General features: G+C 42.9%; 1 protein-coding gene across 2 annotated transcripts in view; it reads right to left on the minus strand.

Annotated features, from left to right (window-relative positions):
- Positions 1 to 17,776, minus strand: part of polr3b (polymerase (RNA) III (DNA directed) polypeptide B) — a 48,287-nt gene that overhangs the window by 12,790 nt on the left and 17,721 nt on the right. For both annotated transcript variants that reach the window (XM_034176772.1, XM_034176773.1), the window contains exons 15-23: positions 16,601 to 16,763; positions 14,323 to 14,476; positions 14,140 to 14,214; positions 12,726 to 12,824; positions 12,498 to 12,625; positions 7,440 to 7,649; positions 7,116 to 7,274; positions 1,547 to 1,664; positions 1,212 to 1,354 (exon numbers count right to left, since the gene is read on the minus strand). In XM_034176772.1, the coding sequence (XP_034032663.1) occupies positions 1,212 to 1,354; positions 1,547 to 1,664; positions 7,116 to 7,274; positions 7,440 to 7,649; positions 12,498 to 12,625; positions 12,726 to 12,824; positions 14,140 to 14,214; positions 14,323 to 14,476; positions 16,601 to 16,763 (1,249 nt within the window). The remainder of the gene's footprint in view (positions 1 to 1,211; positions 1,355 to 1,546; positions 1,665 to 7,115; positions 7,275 to 7,439; positions 7,650 to 12,497; positions 12,626 to 12,725; positions 12,825 to 14,139; positions 14,215 to 14,322; positions 14,477 to 16,600; positions 16,764 to 17,776) is intronic.

Consider the following 17,776-nt stretch of genomic DNA (forward strand, 5'->3'; position numbering starts at 1 on the left):
ATCGGTGCACGTGGGCAAAATTCACTATTAACCCAGCAGAGTGTTTGTGCCTGACAGGATGTCTTAACAGGATGTTGACTGGGAACAAGCGGAAAGTCGTCCAACAGCAGAAAGAAAGTGAAAAGAGAAACAACGAATGCTGGAGTGATGTAAAAACATGAAAAGAATGTTTTAAAAAGTCGATCACAGGGTTAAAAGTAGACAGGTGGAAGAGAAGGAATAATCATGGTGAATTGTAGGAATCTGAGAAAGAGAGAAAGTTCTCATAGCTAATACCTTTGATGTTGTTTGTTTTGTGTGAAAGTGAATGACAAAAGAAGCATGAAATCAGAAGAGAAAGGCAACACAACAGCAGGCTCCAGAGTCCTCCATCACAGCTCATAGAGCTCCACGCTGGCGGCTCGCACAATGGACTCGCACTACTGACAAGCCCCCCCCAGCAACTACAACTGTGTGTGAGTGAAACCGGTAAATAATTAACTTATTCTGCTCCACTAACCCATGATTATGAGGAGAATTCAGGCGTAAATCTGTTACTGCAGCCTAAATTCAGCAAATCAAAAACAGCTCCATTACAGATTTTAATGCCTCAGTTTGCTAATCGATCCAAAAACACTTCACCATCAAGAACATGTGCCATTTTTTGACACAAGATGAATACCTTGGAGAAAAAAATAAAATAAAATTCACAGGTGATGCATAACAGCTATGAAAAACAACAACAAAAAGCCCAAAGCCTGTCCTTCAGTCGCACATCGGGACTTTTCTATCCACATGTCCGGCTAACCCCCGGCGACCTCTTTCTCTCCATTTGAGACAAGACATTGTCCCATCCTCAACTGACCGCCCGGCGGCCACGGCCTTAATGAAGAGAGTAAATTATGCATGGCGCCAGCTCGCTTTTTGATTAAAACATCATACAAGCCCTCTATAGGGGAGGCGCTGCAAAACAAAAGCGGTTGTAAACACTCTTCCTTGTCGCTGCAGAATACTGCTGGGGTGTAATAAATTTGCATAGTGCAGAGCAGGACAAAGAGCCAATTAATTGAAAAGAGCTCTTGAAAGACAAGGATGGGGAGGGCAGCAACAGAGCAACAGATACTCAGACTTGACTCAACAAATGTTTGTCAACACAAACTACTTTTCAGAGACACGTACTATCTTTCAAAACTGTTCCAAAATTTGTGTTAATGCAGGTTGGAAGTTGTAACCTTTCTGTCCGTGTCGACTGCTGAACTTGTCTCCAATCTCAGGCCTCCTGGTTTGTCGCAGGAGGATCTTGATGAGGAAAGCGTCTTCAGCGTTGGATGAAATCATGACTTTCTCAATGTAGGAGTCTGTTGACCCTTTATAGCTGTAAAAAAAAAAAGCAAATGAGAGAATAAAATCAAAAGAAAGACCTCAAAACAACCTAGAAGCCAACAGTGTCACACACTCTAGGTCGAGACACAAAATACCACTCGTCACAGCGAGGTAACGTAAACAGATGTAGCAGGAAACCAAAGAGTTTAGAGGGGTGTAGTGACAGGAGCCAATATGCATTCACCTGATGGGCACCTCTCTGTACTGGGGCTGGCCTGGCTGGGTACTGCCCTCCAGTGGTGTCTGAGTCACAGTTGGCATGGACTTGTTGACCAACACCTGTTTGTTCTCCACTCTCTCACCTGTTAGACAAAGAACACATCACATTTAATTTATCACACGCTGAAGGCCTGCACAGACAAACGCTTGTCTACATTGTTCCAATAATTTTAGATCCATGATGCTGGCAGGTAGTGCACATCAAGTTTTAAAAATAGCCCAAGTAATATGTATTACTTAAAAGTTGCAAATATAATTGTTACATTTTAACAGTTTAAAGAAAACTGAATGAATATCTGAAAAGACCAATTTTATTAAAAAAAATGCTTCTTGGTATCATTCATTAGAAAGTTTAGGATGTCTAGATTACAAAAATAACCCTGTTACGGAATACAAAACTGTCAAAGAATGTCTGCGAGTTGCAGAAGAAGCTACACATGAAGTAGGTTAAAAGTACCAGTATGTGATTACAACCTTCAACATGGGAGTTTGTATGAAGGCATACAAGAAAGCTGTAAACATAATTCATAATGTAGTTGATTCTATATAAAAAGAACTTTCATTTAGTGTTGTGAGGTGCATCTGGAAAGTTTTCACAGCACTTCAGTTTTTACATAATGTTATGTTGCAGCCTTATTCCCAGATGGATTTAATTAATTTTTCCCCTCAAACCTCTACTCACAACACCTCATAATGACAACATGAAAACAGTTTTTGAAGTTTTTGCAAATTTATTAAAAATAAAAACTAAGAAATCACGCGTACATAAGTATTCACACCCTTTGCTCAATATTTTGTTGAGTCACCTTTGGCAGCAATTACAGCCTCAAGTCTTCTTGAATGATGCCACAAGCTTGGTGCACCTATCTCTGGGCAGTTTTTGTCCATTCCTCTTTGCAGCACCTATCAAGTGCCATCAGGTTGGATGGGGAGTGTTGGTACAGAGCCATTTTCAGATCTTTCCAGAGATGTTCAATCAGACTCAGGTCTGGGCTCTGACTGGGCGACTCAAGAACATTCACAGAGTTGTCCTGAAGCCACTCCTTTGATATCTTGGCTGTGTGCTTAGGGTCATTGTCCTACTGAAAGATGAACCGTCGCCCCAGTCTGAGGTCAAGAGCACTCTGGAGCAGGTTTTCATCCAGGATGTCTCTGTACATTGCTCGATTCATCTTTCCCTCAATCCTGACTAGTCTCCCAGTTCCTGCAGCTGAAAAACATCCCCACAGCATGATGCTGCCACCACCATGCTTCACTGTAGGGATGAAGTCTGGTTTCCTCCAAACATGATGCCTGGCATTCACGCCAGAGAGTTCAATCTTTGTCTCATCAGACCAGAGAATTTTGTTTCTCATGGTCTGAGAGTCCTTCAGGTGCCTTTTGACAAACTTCAGGTGGACTGCCACTAAGGAGTGGCTTCTGTCTGGCCACTGTACCATACAGGCCTGATTGGTGGATTTCTGTAGAGATGGTTGTCCTTCTGGAAGGTTCTCCTCTCTCCACAGAGGAATGCTGGAGCTCTGACAGAGTTCTTGGTCACCTCTCTAAGGCCCTTCTCCCCCGATCGCTCAGTTTAGACGTGCAGCCAGCTGTAGGAAGAGTCCTGGTAGATCAGAGCTTCTTCCATTTACGGATGATGGAGGCCACTGTGCTCATTGGGACTTTCAAAGCAGCAGGAATGTTTCTGTACTCTTCCCCAGATTTGTGCCTCGAGACAATCTTGTCTCAGAGGTCTACAGACAATTCCTTTGACTTCATGGTTGGTTTGTGCTCTGACAACTGTGGGACCTTATACAGTGAGACAAATAAGTATTTGATTCACTGTCGATTTTGCAGGTTTTCCCACCTACAAAGAATGGAGAGGTCTGTAATTTTTATTGTAGGTACACTTCAACTGTAAGACAGAATCTTAAAAAAAAAAAAAAAAAAAAAAAAAAAAAAAAACAGAAAATCACATACAATTTTTAAATAATTTTGCATTTTATTGCATGAAAGTATTTGATACAATAGAAAAACAGACCATAATATTTGGTACAGAAACCTTTTATTGCAATTTCAGAGGTCAGACGTTTCCTATAGTTCTTGATCAAGTTTGCACACTGCAGCAGGGATTTTGGTCCATTCCTCCATACAGATCTTCTCCAGATCTTTCAGGTTTGGAGTTTCAGCTCTCTCCAAAGATTCTCTATTGAGTTCATGTCTGGAGACTGGCCAGGCCACTTCAGGACCTTGAAATGCTTCTTACGGAGCCCCTCCTTAGTTGCCCTGGCTGTGTCTTTGGGGTCAATGTCATGCTGGAAGACCCAGCTATGATCCATCTTCAATGCTCTTACTGAGGGAAGGAGGTTGTTTGCCAAAATCTCGCAGTACATGACCCCATCCATCCTCCCTTCAATACGGTGCAGTCGTCCTGTCCCCTTTGCAGAAAAGCACCCCCAAAAATGATGTGTCCACTCCAATGCTTCATGGATGGGATGGTTTTCTTGGGATTGTTCTCATCCTCCAAACATGGTGAGTGGAGCTGATACCAAAAAGCTCCATTTTGGTCTCATCTGCTGACATGATCTTCTCCCATGCCTCCTCTGGATCATCCAGATGGGTCACTGATGAACCTCAAATGGCCTTGGACATGTGCTGGCTTGAGCAGGGGGACCTTGCTGCCCTGCAGAATTTGAAACCATTGCAGTGTAGGGTGTTACTAAAGTAATCTTGTGGTCCCAGCTCTCTTCAGGTCATTGACCTCCTCCCGTGTAGTTCTGGACTTTCTCAATCATTCCTTACCCCACGAGGCGAGATCCGCCATGAAGCCCCAGACTGAGGAAGATTGACAGTCATCTTGTGTTTCTTCCATTTTCTAATAATTATACCGACAGTTGTTGTCTTCTCACCAAGCTGTTTGTCTGTTGTAGTCCATCTCAGCCTTGTGCACATCTACAATTTTGTCCCTGGTGTCCTTAGACAGCTCTTGGGTCTTGGCCATGGTGGATAGGTTGGAGAGTGATTGAGCATGTGAACAGTTGTCTTTTTTACAGGTAACAAATTCAAACAGGTGCAATTAATACAGGTAAAGAGTGCAGAATAGGAGGACTTCTTAAAGAAAAACTAACAAGTCTGTGACAGCCAGAATTCTTATTTTTCTTATTAATTTTTAGATTGCCTCTCACAGTTGAAGTGTACCTACGATAAAAATTACAGACATCTGCATGAACACTTATGTGCATGTGATTTCTTATATTTTTATTTGTATAAAATTGCAAAAATCTAAAAATAAATAAATAAATTGATTATGGGCTGTTGCGAGTAGAATTTTGAGGGGAAAAAAAAAAAATTTCATCCAATTTCTTCCAGGCTGTAAAATAAAAAGTGGAAAAAGTGAATAATAATTTCAGCATTCACTGTAGGATCTGGAACTATAAATCAAGTCATGGTTTATAGTTACAGTAATACCTCTCCCATCAATCTGCCCTACACACACTCCAACTGTCACATATATGTTTTCATCAAACATAAATCTCCATGCCCTTGGCAGAGGTCCACAACAAAAGCGACACTGAATGGAAGTGATGTGGCAATTTTGTTTCTATGTACTATTTTCATGTAGCTAAATTATACATGTATTGCCACCTTCAACGGCATTTATTACAGCAAGTACAGTCAGACAGCAGAGCATGCTGGAACTCCTACAGTTCAGATAGTCACTCAGTTACTAGGTGATCCAGCTTAAGGTACCACAATCCACATGGCACATCACAGTCACTAGAAAAAATGGTAGAAAAATGTGTTCACCAAGTGGAGACGATGAGTGAAAACTGGAGTGCACATAAAATGTTTTTAAAAATGATTCTTGTCCTGCTGCCATTGTTCCTGCTCTCAGAGAGTTAGTGTCACTGGACCAGATACAACGCAGGTTGAGTTTCTTTAAAGGAGACCTGCATTGAAAAAAATGCAGTCAAATTTTTTGAACAAAAAATGACTTACATTTACACATGAGATCCTTCTGAATGTAGTAAAGTAAATCTGCAAGCCCAGATCTGTCATTCAACGGAGAAATCTTCATTTGAAAATGACAAATTTACAGCTAACATTTAGCCCTCCGCAAATTGTCCCTCTAATCATGGACGCTGCCGAGACGTCACGGACAAGACCCTCTCCCAGCATGCATTGTGCCAACTGTAATTTGTGGATTTACGTCAGTTTGCATCTGCACCTTTTTCTTGTCTTATAGGAAGGATCTACTTTTTTTTAAAACTTCATATTGTCTTGCGGCACGTTTGGTGAGTACACATTTCTTTTATTTGTGTTTGAAAATTATTTTGGGGGACTTTTTCATACGCCCGTTTGAGTGGTGTCGCAATGAAAATCTACTGTCTTTCGCCTCCGGTACCATCGCGGGATATGGAGGAGAGACCCGCAAAGAATCCCAGTCATTAAAAATATATAAACCTCTCTCAGTGTCCATGGAGCTCTGGGGCTCCGATTGCCGAGACGTGCGGTGCTGTGGATTTTGCTGCAAGAAGTCTGTCCTTGCGGTGTACCGGCCGCTTCGCATTAAAACAGCGAGCGTAATCTCAGGACTTGTGCCAAGTGTGCTGCAGCTCCATTCAGTAAGACAGACAGGTGATGCCGGTGTTGTGCACTGAATCTAGCACAACACCGGCTGCAAAGCAGACACGGGCGGTGTGAGTGGCCCACGTCGGCGGTTAACGAGCTCGTTAATGAGCCCGCAGACTTAATAAGCGCAGCGGAGGCAGAGAGCGGGAGAGGAAGAACGGCGCCCGCTGTCGATGTCGTTGCTGATCTGAGCACACAGATCTGTATCTCACATTCATTGCAGCTTACTTTTTGATGTTGAAACCAGGACGTGTATAAGTAACATTACTAACAGATAAAATCAATTTCAATGCAGGATCGGACTGAAGGCGGGAGCGCGTCGTCTTGTCCCTGATGTCATGGAAATGATACGGCTGTACAAAGTGTTTTCACAGAGGGCTAAATTTTAGCTGCAAATTTGTCATTTTTAAACGAAGATTTCTCCGCTGAATTACAAATTTGGGCTTACAGATTTACTTTACTGCATTCACAAGGGTCTTATAAATACATATCAAATATTTCTTTCTGAAATCTGACCACATTTATTTCAATGCAGGTCTACTTTAAAAGTCTTTTGGTGAATTTTGTTGAAGTTGTGATGGTCCTCAGATGTGTTGAGAGTTTCTTTTTGGCTTTGGTTAGGATCATCCACAAGTCTGTTATGGGAGTTTTCTATCCTATGTGCTTTCTTATGTGGGAATGGACCAGTAAATCTGCCTGCATGGTTGCCATCCAGGAGCCAAGATGGTTCCATAGTGTTGTGGGTGCGGCAAAGCATGGCACCAGCGCACGCTCCACGGCACTAATTGCTCAAGGGATGGGTGAGGTCTAGACCTTGTTCGTGTGGAGGACCTTGAAATAACTGGTGTTATGATTTAGCACTCTATAAATAAACTAAAATGTTGTGGATCAGATCTATATGAAGACCTCTATGTGCATAGTACCTGGTGAGCAGATTCCATCAGCATCAAGGATGCTGTGCCTCCAGATAGGCTTTCGGGTGGCAGCATCGAGCATGGGTCCCATCACTTTATCAAACGTCTGGTTGGTGTAACGCCTCAGGGTACACTTGGCATTTTTATAGACAAGACACCTGCCAAATCCTGGAAGGAAACCAAATTAACAGGTAAAGTAACTGGACCAGTTTTGAAGTGTCTGCACAGTGAACTGCTGAGAAATACAATGACTATTAAAACAAAAATACAGAAGCTATTACAAGGAGGACAAAATGCTTCTATTCCTGCTCTTTGGAGACACACAGTTCTCACCTCTGTCGAGTGAGGCTTTGTTGAGAACTAGCGCATCCTCAATATCGTAGCCGCTGTAGCTCATCACAGCAACAGTAGCATTCTGACCAGCTGGCAGCTTCTCAAAGTCAATAAGCTCAATGGTTTTTGTTTTGACCATGGGCCTCTGAGGGTACACCAGCAGGTACATCAGAGTATCTATACGGTTTCGCTGGTTGTAGCCAATAGTACCTGGGAAAGACAAGTAATTACCACAAATTTGTTTTACTTCATTGTTTTTTCCAAACACAGTATAATATGACAGAAATGAATCAAGTATTATGAGTTTAATCCTTCTCCTGGGTGGGACGGTGCTCCGCCTAGTAACAGCACTGGAGAGGAGCAACAGGGCGAGTTATGGTCTAAAGCCTGGTCTCTTTGGAAGACTCAACGTTTGTCAGTTGCTATTACTTCACAATCAGGCTACAAGCATAAAGTCTTTGATAATGGGCTCAGACAACACAGCCAGATTTGCACATGTATAGGGCTGTCCACACAAAACAGACAAGGCAGAGGATATTAGGCCAAATATAGTTCCAGTCTGTGTTTTCCTAAAGATTGTGGGGGGGTGTAAAGAGGTAAAGAGGTGGGGTGCGGGTGATCAGTGCTCTTACGAATGTCAGCAGGCCTGTTTGGGGAAGTTTTGGTTACCAAGGAGCTGCGGGTGCGCACTCCGTGGTCATTCGCAGCTGAGCACACTGACCCCCTCGGAGCAGAGCCGCAGCAGACACAATGAATTGCTAACGACACTCTGGGTGACTGGCAGGGAAAGGGCCTCTGTGCGTGCACGCACACGGCACAATGGACAATCTACGCAAGCGCCCTGTGTTTGAGGTCCATGCGCATACACATACTGACACGCATAAGCCAAACACTCAATCACACATACAAATGTATTCTGACAAGAAGAAGAGAAAGAGCAGAGTTTTAGGGAGAAAAACTCAGTGGGCTTCTTGCTTCTTTTTGTACACTATGCTGTTTGTTATTCTAATGCCCTTTTGTATGACTTTAACTTCGGCAAATAAAATTCTAAACCTGCACATTTAAGGGATTTAAGAATTGTGTTCAAGTATGACTAAACTACTGTAAGTGTCAGCTGGCCTGCGTGCGAGTGCGCTCCCCAAGGGACTTCACTACAGCAACCAGACTGCTGACACCTGACGATCAAATTGTACACACAATATCACATGACACTTAAAAGTTCAACTGTGCACAACTATGAGAATGTCTCACATTTGTCTGTGTAAGTAAGTAAGTAAGTAAATTTTATTTATATAGCACCTTTCACAGACAAGAGCCACAAGGTGCTTCACAACATAAAAGCAGAGTACACCACACAAAACATCAGACAATGTCTGAGACATAAAAACGTAAAACATAACATAGGATAACAGAGCAGCCTAAAAGCTAAGCAAACGCTTGAGTAAAAAAGAAAGTCTTAAGTTGGCTTTTAAAAGTATCGACAGAGTCCAGTGAGCGCAGAGAGAGCGGGAGACCATTCCAAAGCCTGGGAGCAACAGCCTGGAAGGATCGCTCTCCTCTGGTTGCAAAATGGGTGCGAGGAACCATCAACAGATTTTGGTCCACAGACCTCAAAGCCCTGGCAGGGGCATAAGGCTGGATAAGGTCACAGATATAGGGAGGCGCCTGGCTATGTAGAGCTCTAAAAGTTAAAACCAAAATTTTAAAATTGATCCTGAAGGACACTGGCAGCCAATGAAGCTCCTTTAAAATTGGGGAAATATGAGTCCTTCTGTTAGCTTGTGTCAGAATTCTTGCTGCAGAGTTCTGTACCAACTGCAGTCGACGCAACTCCTGCTTGTTTAGACATGAAAACAAACTGTTACAATAGTCTAAAGCGTGTTGACACAAAAGCATGAATAATAAGCTCTAAATCATTTCGAGACACCATTTTCCTGAGCTTAGAGATGTTTCTTAATTGAAAGAAGCAATTCCTCGTCAGCTGTTTACAATGCTGTACCAACAACATGTCTTTGTCAAAAATGACACCCAGGTTTCGAAGACATGATTTAGCAGACTGGCTCAGGTCTCCCAAGTACTGCTGAATACCTGGAATATGGGCATCAGGGGCAATAACCAATGTCTCTGAATTGTCTGCGTTAAGCTGAAGAAAGTTATTCGTTAGCCATTGTTTAATTTCCGCCAAACAATGGAGGAGGGAATCAAGCCTCTTAATCTCAGATGGCTTAAAGGAGCCGTAAAGCTGGATGTCATCTGCAAATAACTGGTAAGAGACATCAGTAAATCTTTGAATGATCCCACCTAAAGGGATCAAGTACAATAAAAACAAAATGGGGCCCAATACAGAACCCTGAGGGACTCCACATAACAGGTCCGCAGACTCTGACCTTATCTGGTTAGCAAAAACGCTAAAGCTGCGCCCAGACAGATATGAAAAAAACACAGAAGAACTGACCCCGACAGTCCGACATGATCCCTCAGTCTATTCAGCAGGACCTGGTGGTCAACAGTATCAAAGGCAGAGGACAAATCCAAAAGAACTAACACGGTGGATTTCCCAGCATCAGCAGACATCATAATGTCGCTGGACACTTTCAAAAGAGCCGTTTCCGTAGAGTGTTGTCTACGAAAACCGGACTGAAACCTGTCATGAATGTTATTCTGATCCAGGAAGAGTGTCAGTTGGTCTGAAACCACCCTCTCGAGGATCTTAGACAGGAATGGGAGCTTAGAAATAGGTCTAAAACTACTTAGCTCCATTTGATTTAAACCTGTTTTTTTCAGTAGAGGCAACACTATGGCATGCTTAAAAGCACTGAGAAACACACCGGTGGACAAAGAAAGATTTACCATTCTAGTAACGCACGGACCAATTACCTCAAATACTTTAATAAAGAGCCTGTAGGGAAGGATGTCCAATGAGCAAGAGGAAGGTTTCATCTTGCTCACCAATGCCGAAATATCAGCAAGTGTCACAGCCCTAAATGAAGACCAAATGCTGGGAGCAGGCTCAATAACAGTAGAAGTACCACACAGGGAGGGTGGAATTTTATCCTTAACTTGATTTTGTCAGTGAAAAAACTCAAAAAAGCATTGCTGTCAGCTTCAGAAAACACAGGAGTAACTGAAGCAGCAGGACATACAAGAGAGTTGATTGTATCAAACAACACTCTGGGATTCTTCTTATTCACAGACACCAGCTGACGTATGTAGACAGAACGGGCACTCTCAGCCATTTTGTTATATGATAGAACCAGCTCCCTGAGATGAAGCCTGTGAACCTCAAGTTTAGAGGATTTCCACAGGCGTTCAGTCCTTCGACACAGTCTCTTAAGACTTAAGAGCTCTTCATTTATCCAAGGGCACTCATTTTTCTGTAAAGACACGTTGTATTTAACAGGAGCCAACTGATCAAGAATAGTATCACAGTGATGGTTAAAACACTGGATAAAATTGTCCATATCAAGAAAATCAGTGAACAAACAAGGATTAAACATAGAAGAAAATCTTTCTGCAGTTTCAGCAGTGATGATACGCCTCCGAGACCTAACTTCTAAGGGCTTCTGATCAGAGCTGGAATGCAGGTCAAACGAAACAAGACTATGGTCGCTCAAGTGGACATCTTTTATAGACATATTTAAAATGTCTAGGCCAACTGTAAAAACTAAATCTAAAATGTGACCCTTTTGGTGAGTGGGTTCAGAAACATGTTGCACAAAATTAAAAGCTTCAGTCAACGATAAAAGCTCCATAGCAGAGCAAGATAACTTGTCATCAACATGAAGGTTAAAATCTCCAAGAATTAAAACAGATTCCAACGTTATAATAGAGGATAAAAAGTCACTAAAATCCTTAAGAAAGGCAGTAGCAGGGCCTGGGGGCAATAAACCAACACACAGAAAAATGGGTTTGAGAAACCCACCTTGACCAACTGTGATTCAAAGGAGGGAAAATCCTGTGACTGTACCCCTTTACACACACAATCCTCTTTATAAACGATGGCAAGGCCCCCACCACGGCGACAGGGGCGGGGCTTCCCAAGGACACAGAACCCAGCAGGGCAGAGCTCATTTAAATGAAGAAATTCCTCTTCTCTCTGCCAAGTCTCCGAAAGGCACATTAAGTCCAACATTTCCGTTGATATAAGATCATTCAGGGAAAATGATTTATTGGCGATTGAACGCACGTTCAATAAACCAAGGCGCAAGGTGGACGACGTCACGGAGGCGCTGTCTGAGGCTCGCAATGGGATAGGACGAAGACAGTGGTCACGTGGACTCCAGCTGATCCATGCAGGCGGAGGCATAAACACGGAAGTGCACAGTAGCAATGGAACTACGCCACCAGGATACCAGCACTGCGAAAAGTCTAGAACACCCGTACCTAACCGAACAGGTGTCGATGCAGATGTGCCATCGCACACATCAAAGAGAGGAATGTGGTAGAGGAAGCAAGCCCGTCCTCGGCCACCGGTGTTGGCGCCCAAATGCGCCGCTGCACGCCTTCTCTTCACCTGGACACCAGCCCGCGAGCCTCTTCTCCTCTTATCCAAAAAGCCTTTTTTCCTCAGTCTCCTGCGGTTCTTACACGGCGCCCTCAACAGCAGCGGATAATCAGGTGAGTCGGCGCCGATAGTTAGGGGCGGAGGAAACGCCTGGTTGAACCTGTCTCGTGTAGCAAATAGGCTCTCCATTGTCTCCTTGATATGAAACAAAGAGTCCCGATCGTAAGTCCGTAAAGCCAAGACACCTCCATCTCCTAGTCGGGCTGCTAAAATAACATATGTTGTAAAAGTGGCCATTAGTAACCAACACAACAGGAGCCAAGCGACGGCCACGCCAGTCACAGGCGCCATCACAGGCGTTTGTGTCTGCTTAATCTTACTGCAAACAAGTGCTGACTGTGCATTCACTGGAAACAACACAGACACTTGGAAACAGAAGAGAGACAGTAAGTCGAATGTGTCTGAAAGACAACAAAATGTAAAAACAAACTTGCATGCAGCCGCTACAGCCTGTGTCCAACTGTTTTGCAGTGCATTTGCTCCCCACAGCTTACCCATCGCTTGCTTGCCCATAGCGCACTGGTATGTATTCCTGGGCGACTGATTATGGTGGGGGTAAGGAATGAGACCGGCACAAACTCCAAGCAGTGTGAAGGGCTCGATCTCTAAGTGCGTTGTCTCTCTGTGGGTGACAACGGAGTGTGAAATTTCATAAACATGTTTATTCTGAACATGAAGGAAGAGTTTTCTACTGATTGTCAACTAAATCACTTCCCACTCACTTGTTAATCATGTGTTCATAGAGTGCGATCTGACAGTCATTCTCCTCATTGACGTCCAGATATTCCACCAAGCCCTCGTGCAGGAAATCCTCAAAGGTCCTGAGGTTGAGACATCTGTTTTATGACAAAACCAAAAAGGACTATTCCTGCAAAAACAAATCAGCTGATTTGCTGATCAGCTATTTGCATGGGTAGCAATCGCAACCAAATATAGATTCAAACAACCCCGTAGAGATCATTTTTAACACTGATCACCAACCCTACTCCAGGAAGTCTCCTATCCTGCACATTTTGCAGCTTTCCCTGCTTCACCTACTCCTGATTAGTTAAGCCAAATATCTGCCAGTACTTGAATGTCTGCACACATACGACTGAGCCAATTAGCAGCAAGTAGACCTGGTAAGGATGAAAATGTAGTGGACAGGTGATCTCTAGAAGAGAATGAACACTCAATCCAGTGCTAATCAAATGTTGTTGTAGCTTCATTTGGTGAGAAGACAATAACAAGGAACCCTCCTGCTATAATGGTGTCCTGTATTCATGGCAGTATGTGAGTGCTGCAATTTCTCATCATACAGAGAGGCATGTTGTGCTGGTGTCCTACTTCAGAGGCATCATTTAACTCCCTGCACCCAATTATCAGAAAATATGCTGCAAAATTTGCAGTAAAACAACACTGATTTAATCCAGTTTCCCTGTTATTTAATATGTAGAAAAGTCCAACTGTAGCCCCTGTCTATTGCCATCTTTCCGATGCACGTGAACAGTATGTGAGGAAAATTAATGGCGATGAACCAGCAGGGTATCGTCACAAACGCAAACTGAAGCCCACCAGACCTCAGTCCAGACATGGTCAAGATCACGACAGCAAAAAGTCTTCGACTTCAGCAGCTTCTGCCCTTCATAGTTGTTGTCCTTATGACACTAATCAAGAAAAAAAAAATATGTAGGACACCTAAGATTTATAGATGTCTGTCAGACTCCCTTTTACGACGTGTAATCCATTGATGTGCCATAGCAACACCTTGTTGATCTATTTACACACAGTTGCATGTCAGGGTGGCACGACAGCATATTACAATGACGTCTTCGCAGGTCTATCTGAGGTTGTGGCAGTTATGATGATGGTACACCATAAGTACATGGTGAAAGGGGCACTTTTTGAGCTAAATAGCCCAGCAGTTACAAACTGCAGTGCATACTATAAATTATGACAATTCCTCAAAGTGGAAAACCTGCTTTACACTGTAGGAAACAGATGCGACTGTAGGCAAAACTAACATTTTTTCCCTCCAAACTTTGTTCTGAATTGATCAAGGCTACAGGTTTGAAAACAACATAAGGTCAACTGAAAACAATCACTGAGTGTGTGCTCCAAAATGATGATGATTCATCAAACATTTGTCTCTCTCACCTGTAGCCCTGTGAGAGATCTTCAATGTGTTTATTTTTCACCATCGGCAGCGCCCTCTTCACTATGATGTATGGCCTGACAGCACACAGAAGCAGTCAAAATAATGAGCCACACTAAAACTTTTTGCAATTATGATTTCTACCCAACAGCCCAGAGGTCCAAGGTCTTCCCAGATGACCCCACCTGCAGAGGCGCCCTCCATCAGATGAGATGTAGATGCAACGGTCAGTCATATTAGTTGAGATGGACACAAACTCATTGATGAAACCCGCCCGACGCATCAACCTGAATGTGCTGACCAGCTTCTGGTGATCTCGAATCACACCAAGAATGTTACCTGGAAATACAATTAGAGACACAAATTCAGAGGAATCCAAAGCAAATCATTTCCACCACTTCATTCCTTTATTTCTCTTAATTTGTACCCGGATAACCTGTATTTATTTATTTATTTATTTATTTATTTTAACTGTTTTGCATTATTCAGTAGGGCATGTTCCATCAAGATGCATTTTATTCTGCAACCGCTAAATCAGCCACAGATGATACTGTGATCTTTCTGGAATCAATGTATATCCTGGTTGCACCACTTCAGAAGGTGAAAAGTAATATTTCTGGGTTCGCAATTGTCATGGATCAAGATGTAGGTATCCTCTGGTAGGTCTAGGTATTCACTGACTTCCTGGACTGGGCTTTCAGAAGTGTATCTCATGCAGAAAACGTGTTGAACTTGTAGAGACATTCACATATCTAAGCAGTGACATTCATGTTTCTGGGCCACTGGGAGACACCTGGGAAGAGCCTATGGGGTCATAAGGTCACTCCAAAGAAGTCTTTGGGGATGCTGAAATCTTTGCAGGATTACAAAGTTCACTGGAGTCCTGGTGCTTCTTGTTCAATTGTATGGTTGTGAGACTTTGATGATAACCAGTGTCTAGATACTTTTTGTACTAGATCCCCTCAGAGGATCCTTGGGTACCATTGAAATGACTGTGTCAAAGAAACAGTTACTGAGGAAAATCCAGATGACAGGTATCACCTGCACAGTGAATGTCAGTTTGGCCATGTTTCTCTGGACATGATCCAGCATTTAGGTGCCTCAATGTTGATGTTGAAGATCCCACTGGCTGGGGAAGTCCAAAGGCACACCCACAATTCACCTGGCTGTTGGAGATAAATTGTTATTTTTGAGAGGTGGGGATGCCAGAGCGGCTGTATGCCTGCGTGGTTCCAGGGCAATTCAATGGTGTGGTGGATGTGCAACAGTGCATGCTCCCAGAACTGACGCAGCTAAATCAATAATGTAAAGATTAACCATCTTAACAATGCTGTTGCACAAATTAAAGGAATACACTATAAAGATCATGAAAATCTAGAGACAGGCGATGTTATATCAATTCATCAACTGAGAATTTGCTGTCCTGCTTATTCCTCAACAACTGCCTTATTATCTTGGTTTAATCCTGTTTCCACGTTGATGTCTATAGACTTGAAAAATGTTTTTGACGTCACTTCTATATTAGAGATGGAGACACCAGTCTCATATTGTTTTGAGCATCTGTACAGATGTTCACAGGGATAACATCATCCTACATACTGTGTACACAGCCAAGCCAGAGCAGAACTGTGAAGATTTCTGGGTACATCTGTGCAATACAAAATTGTTTATGTTCATCATATGATCCACCCAAGAGAGTGTTCAGTATTTAGCAGAGGCAGCAGAGGTGGAAACTGTTCAAATATGATTTTTGATGTCCTTTAAATTCAGGCCGATGATGCATCACTGTCTTTATCACTTTACCCACAGGAAGTGATTCAGTCTCTTCAATCTCAAAACAAAGCGACATTAGCAGACACGCACCCTTAAAACATGGCAGGTCTTCCAATGTCTCCTCAATGTAAAACAAACACCAACTCAAAGTAAATATCCACAAACTTTAAATGGGGGAACAACAGCCATTAATTTTTAGCAAGACACCAAACTTAGTGTTTGGAAGGGATGCTCAAGCCGCCTGCAGAGGTTGTGTTCATATCACGTCAGACAGACGGCTGGAGAACAGAGAAGACAATGTGCACTGTCTGTGTGTGAGAGCACATTTGCAGCAAACACACTGAAAAGCTTTGACACCTGCTAATGCCAACTAATTAAATGTTATGGCAGCTAATATAATTTGACAGTTATAAGTGGTTCAATAAACAAATACAGTAATTAAGGGACAAGTTCTGATTGAAGAATAACACCTACTGCTGCCACAAAATTAATGACTCATCAGCTACTCTACAAAATACAAAACTCTTTTTTTTTGTAAACCTGACAGAATATTTTTCTATTCATGTTCATAAGCAATGCATAGAAAACAGGGCAGATTAGACATTCTTTTCAAGTATTCTGAAATTCAAGTATCCAGTGCAAATTCTCTCTGTGGACAGTTTTTTTGCATCTTGCATGGAGCAGTTTTACCATTGAGGAAGACGAGAAACACAGTTGGGTAAGAGAGCTCCTCTCCACAAAGAAGATTCACGTCTTCTACCCCCAGGTTGAAGGCGAGTTTGACAATCGGCCCATCCTCCATGTCTGTGGTGATGTGAGTCATCAGTGCCAAGTTCTTCACTAGACCACAGGCCTACAAATTCAACACAACATCATGTGTGCACAATTAAGGATCCTTGACTGTATTTACACAAAACAACATTCAAGAACAGAGTACTGCTCTAAAAGTCTTTGTGACAAAAGTACTAAATACAAGAAAATCACTGCCTTTCCATCATTTAAGTAGAGTATGTGCTAGCACATGCATAGACACGGAGATGACAGTAGCCTTCAAAATACGAAATTCAGAATCTGATACAGATGCACATCCATGATCTGTGCAACAGGTGCCAGTGTTCAACATGTCTTCCTTTTGACATGGCCTCTGGAACAATGTTCCAAAACGTTCTTGAACAGTGTCATGTTTACAATCACTAGTTTGTAGTACAGACAAAAAGATATGGCAACACCCCCAGCGACACTTTACCAGAATATCCATCCCACCTCACAGGTGTGGCATATCAAGATGCTGATTAGACAGAATGGCTACTGCACAGGTGTGCCTTAGGCTGGCCACAATAAAAGGCCACTCTGAAATGTTCAGTTTTATCACACAGCACAATGCCACAGATGACAGCAGGAATGTCCACCAGAGCTGTTGACCGTGAACTGAATGTTCATTTCTTTACGATAAGCTATCTCCAAAGGCGTTTCAGAGAATTTGGCAGTACATCCACCTGGCCTCACAAGCCCAGACCACATGTAGCCACACCAGCCCAGGACCTCCACATGCAGCATGTTCACCACTAAGATCGTCAGAGACCAGCCACCTGGACAGCTGCTGCAACAATCAATCAATCAATCAATCAATCAACTTTTTTCTTATATAGCGCCAAATCACAACAAACAGTTGCCCCAAGGCGCTCCATATTGCAAGGCAAGGCCATACAACAACCATGAAAAACCCCAACGGTCAAAACGACCCCCTATGAGCAAGCACTTGGCCACAGTGGGAAGGAAAAACTCCCTTTTAACAGGAAGAAACCTCCAGCAGAACCAGGCTCAGGGAGGGGCAGTCTTCTGCTGAGACTGGTTGGGGCTGAGGGA

This window comes from Thalassophryne amazonica, chromosome 8 (assembly GCF_902500255.1).
Source record: "Thalassophryne amazonica chromosome 8, fThaAma1.1, whole genome shotgun sequence".
NCBI lineage: Eukaryota > Metazoa > Chordata > Actinopteri > Batrachoidiformes > Batrachoididae > Thalassophryne > Thalassophryne amazonica.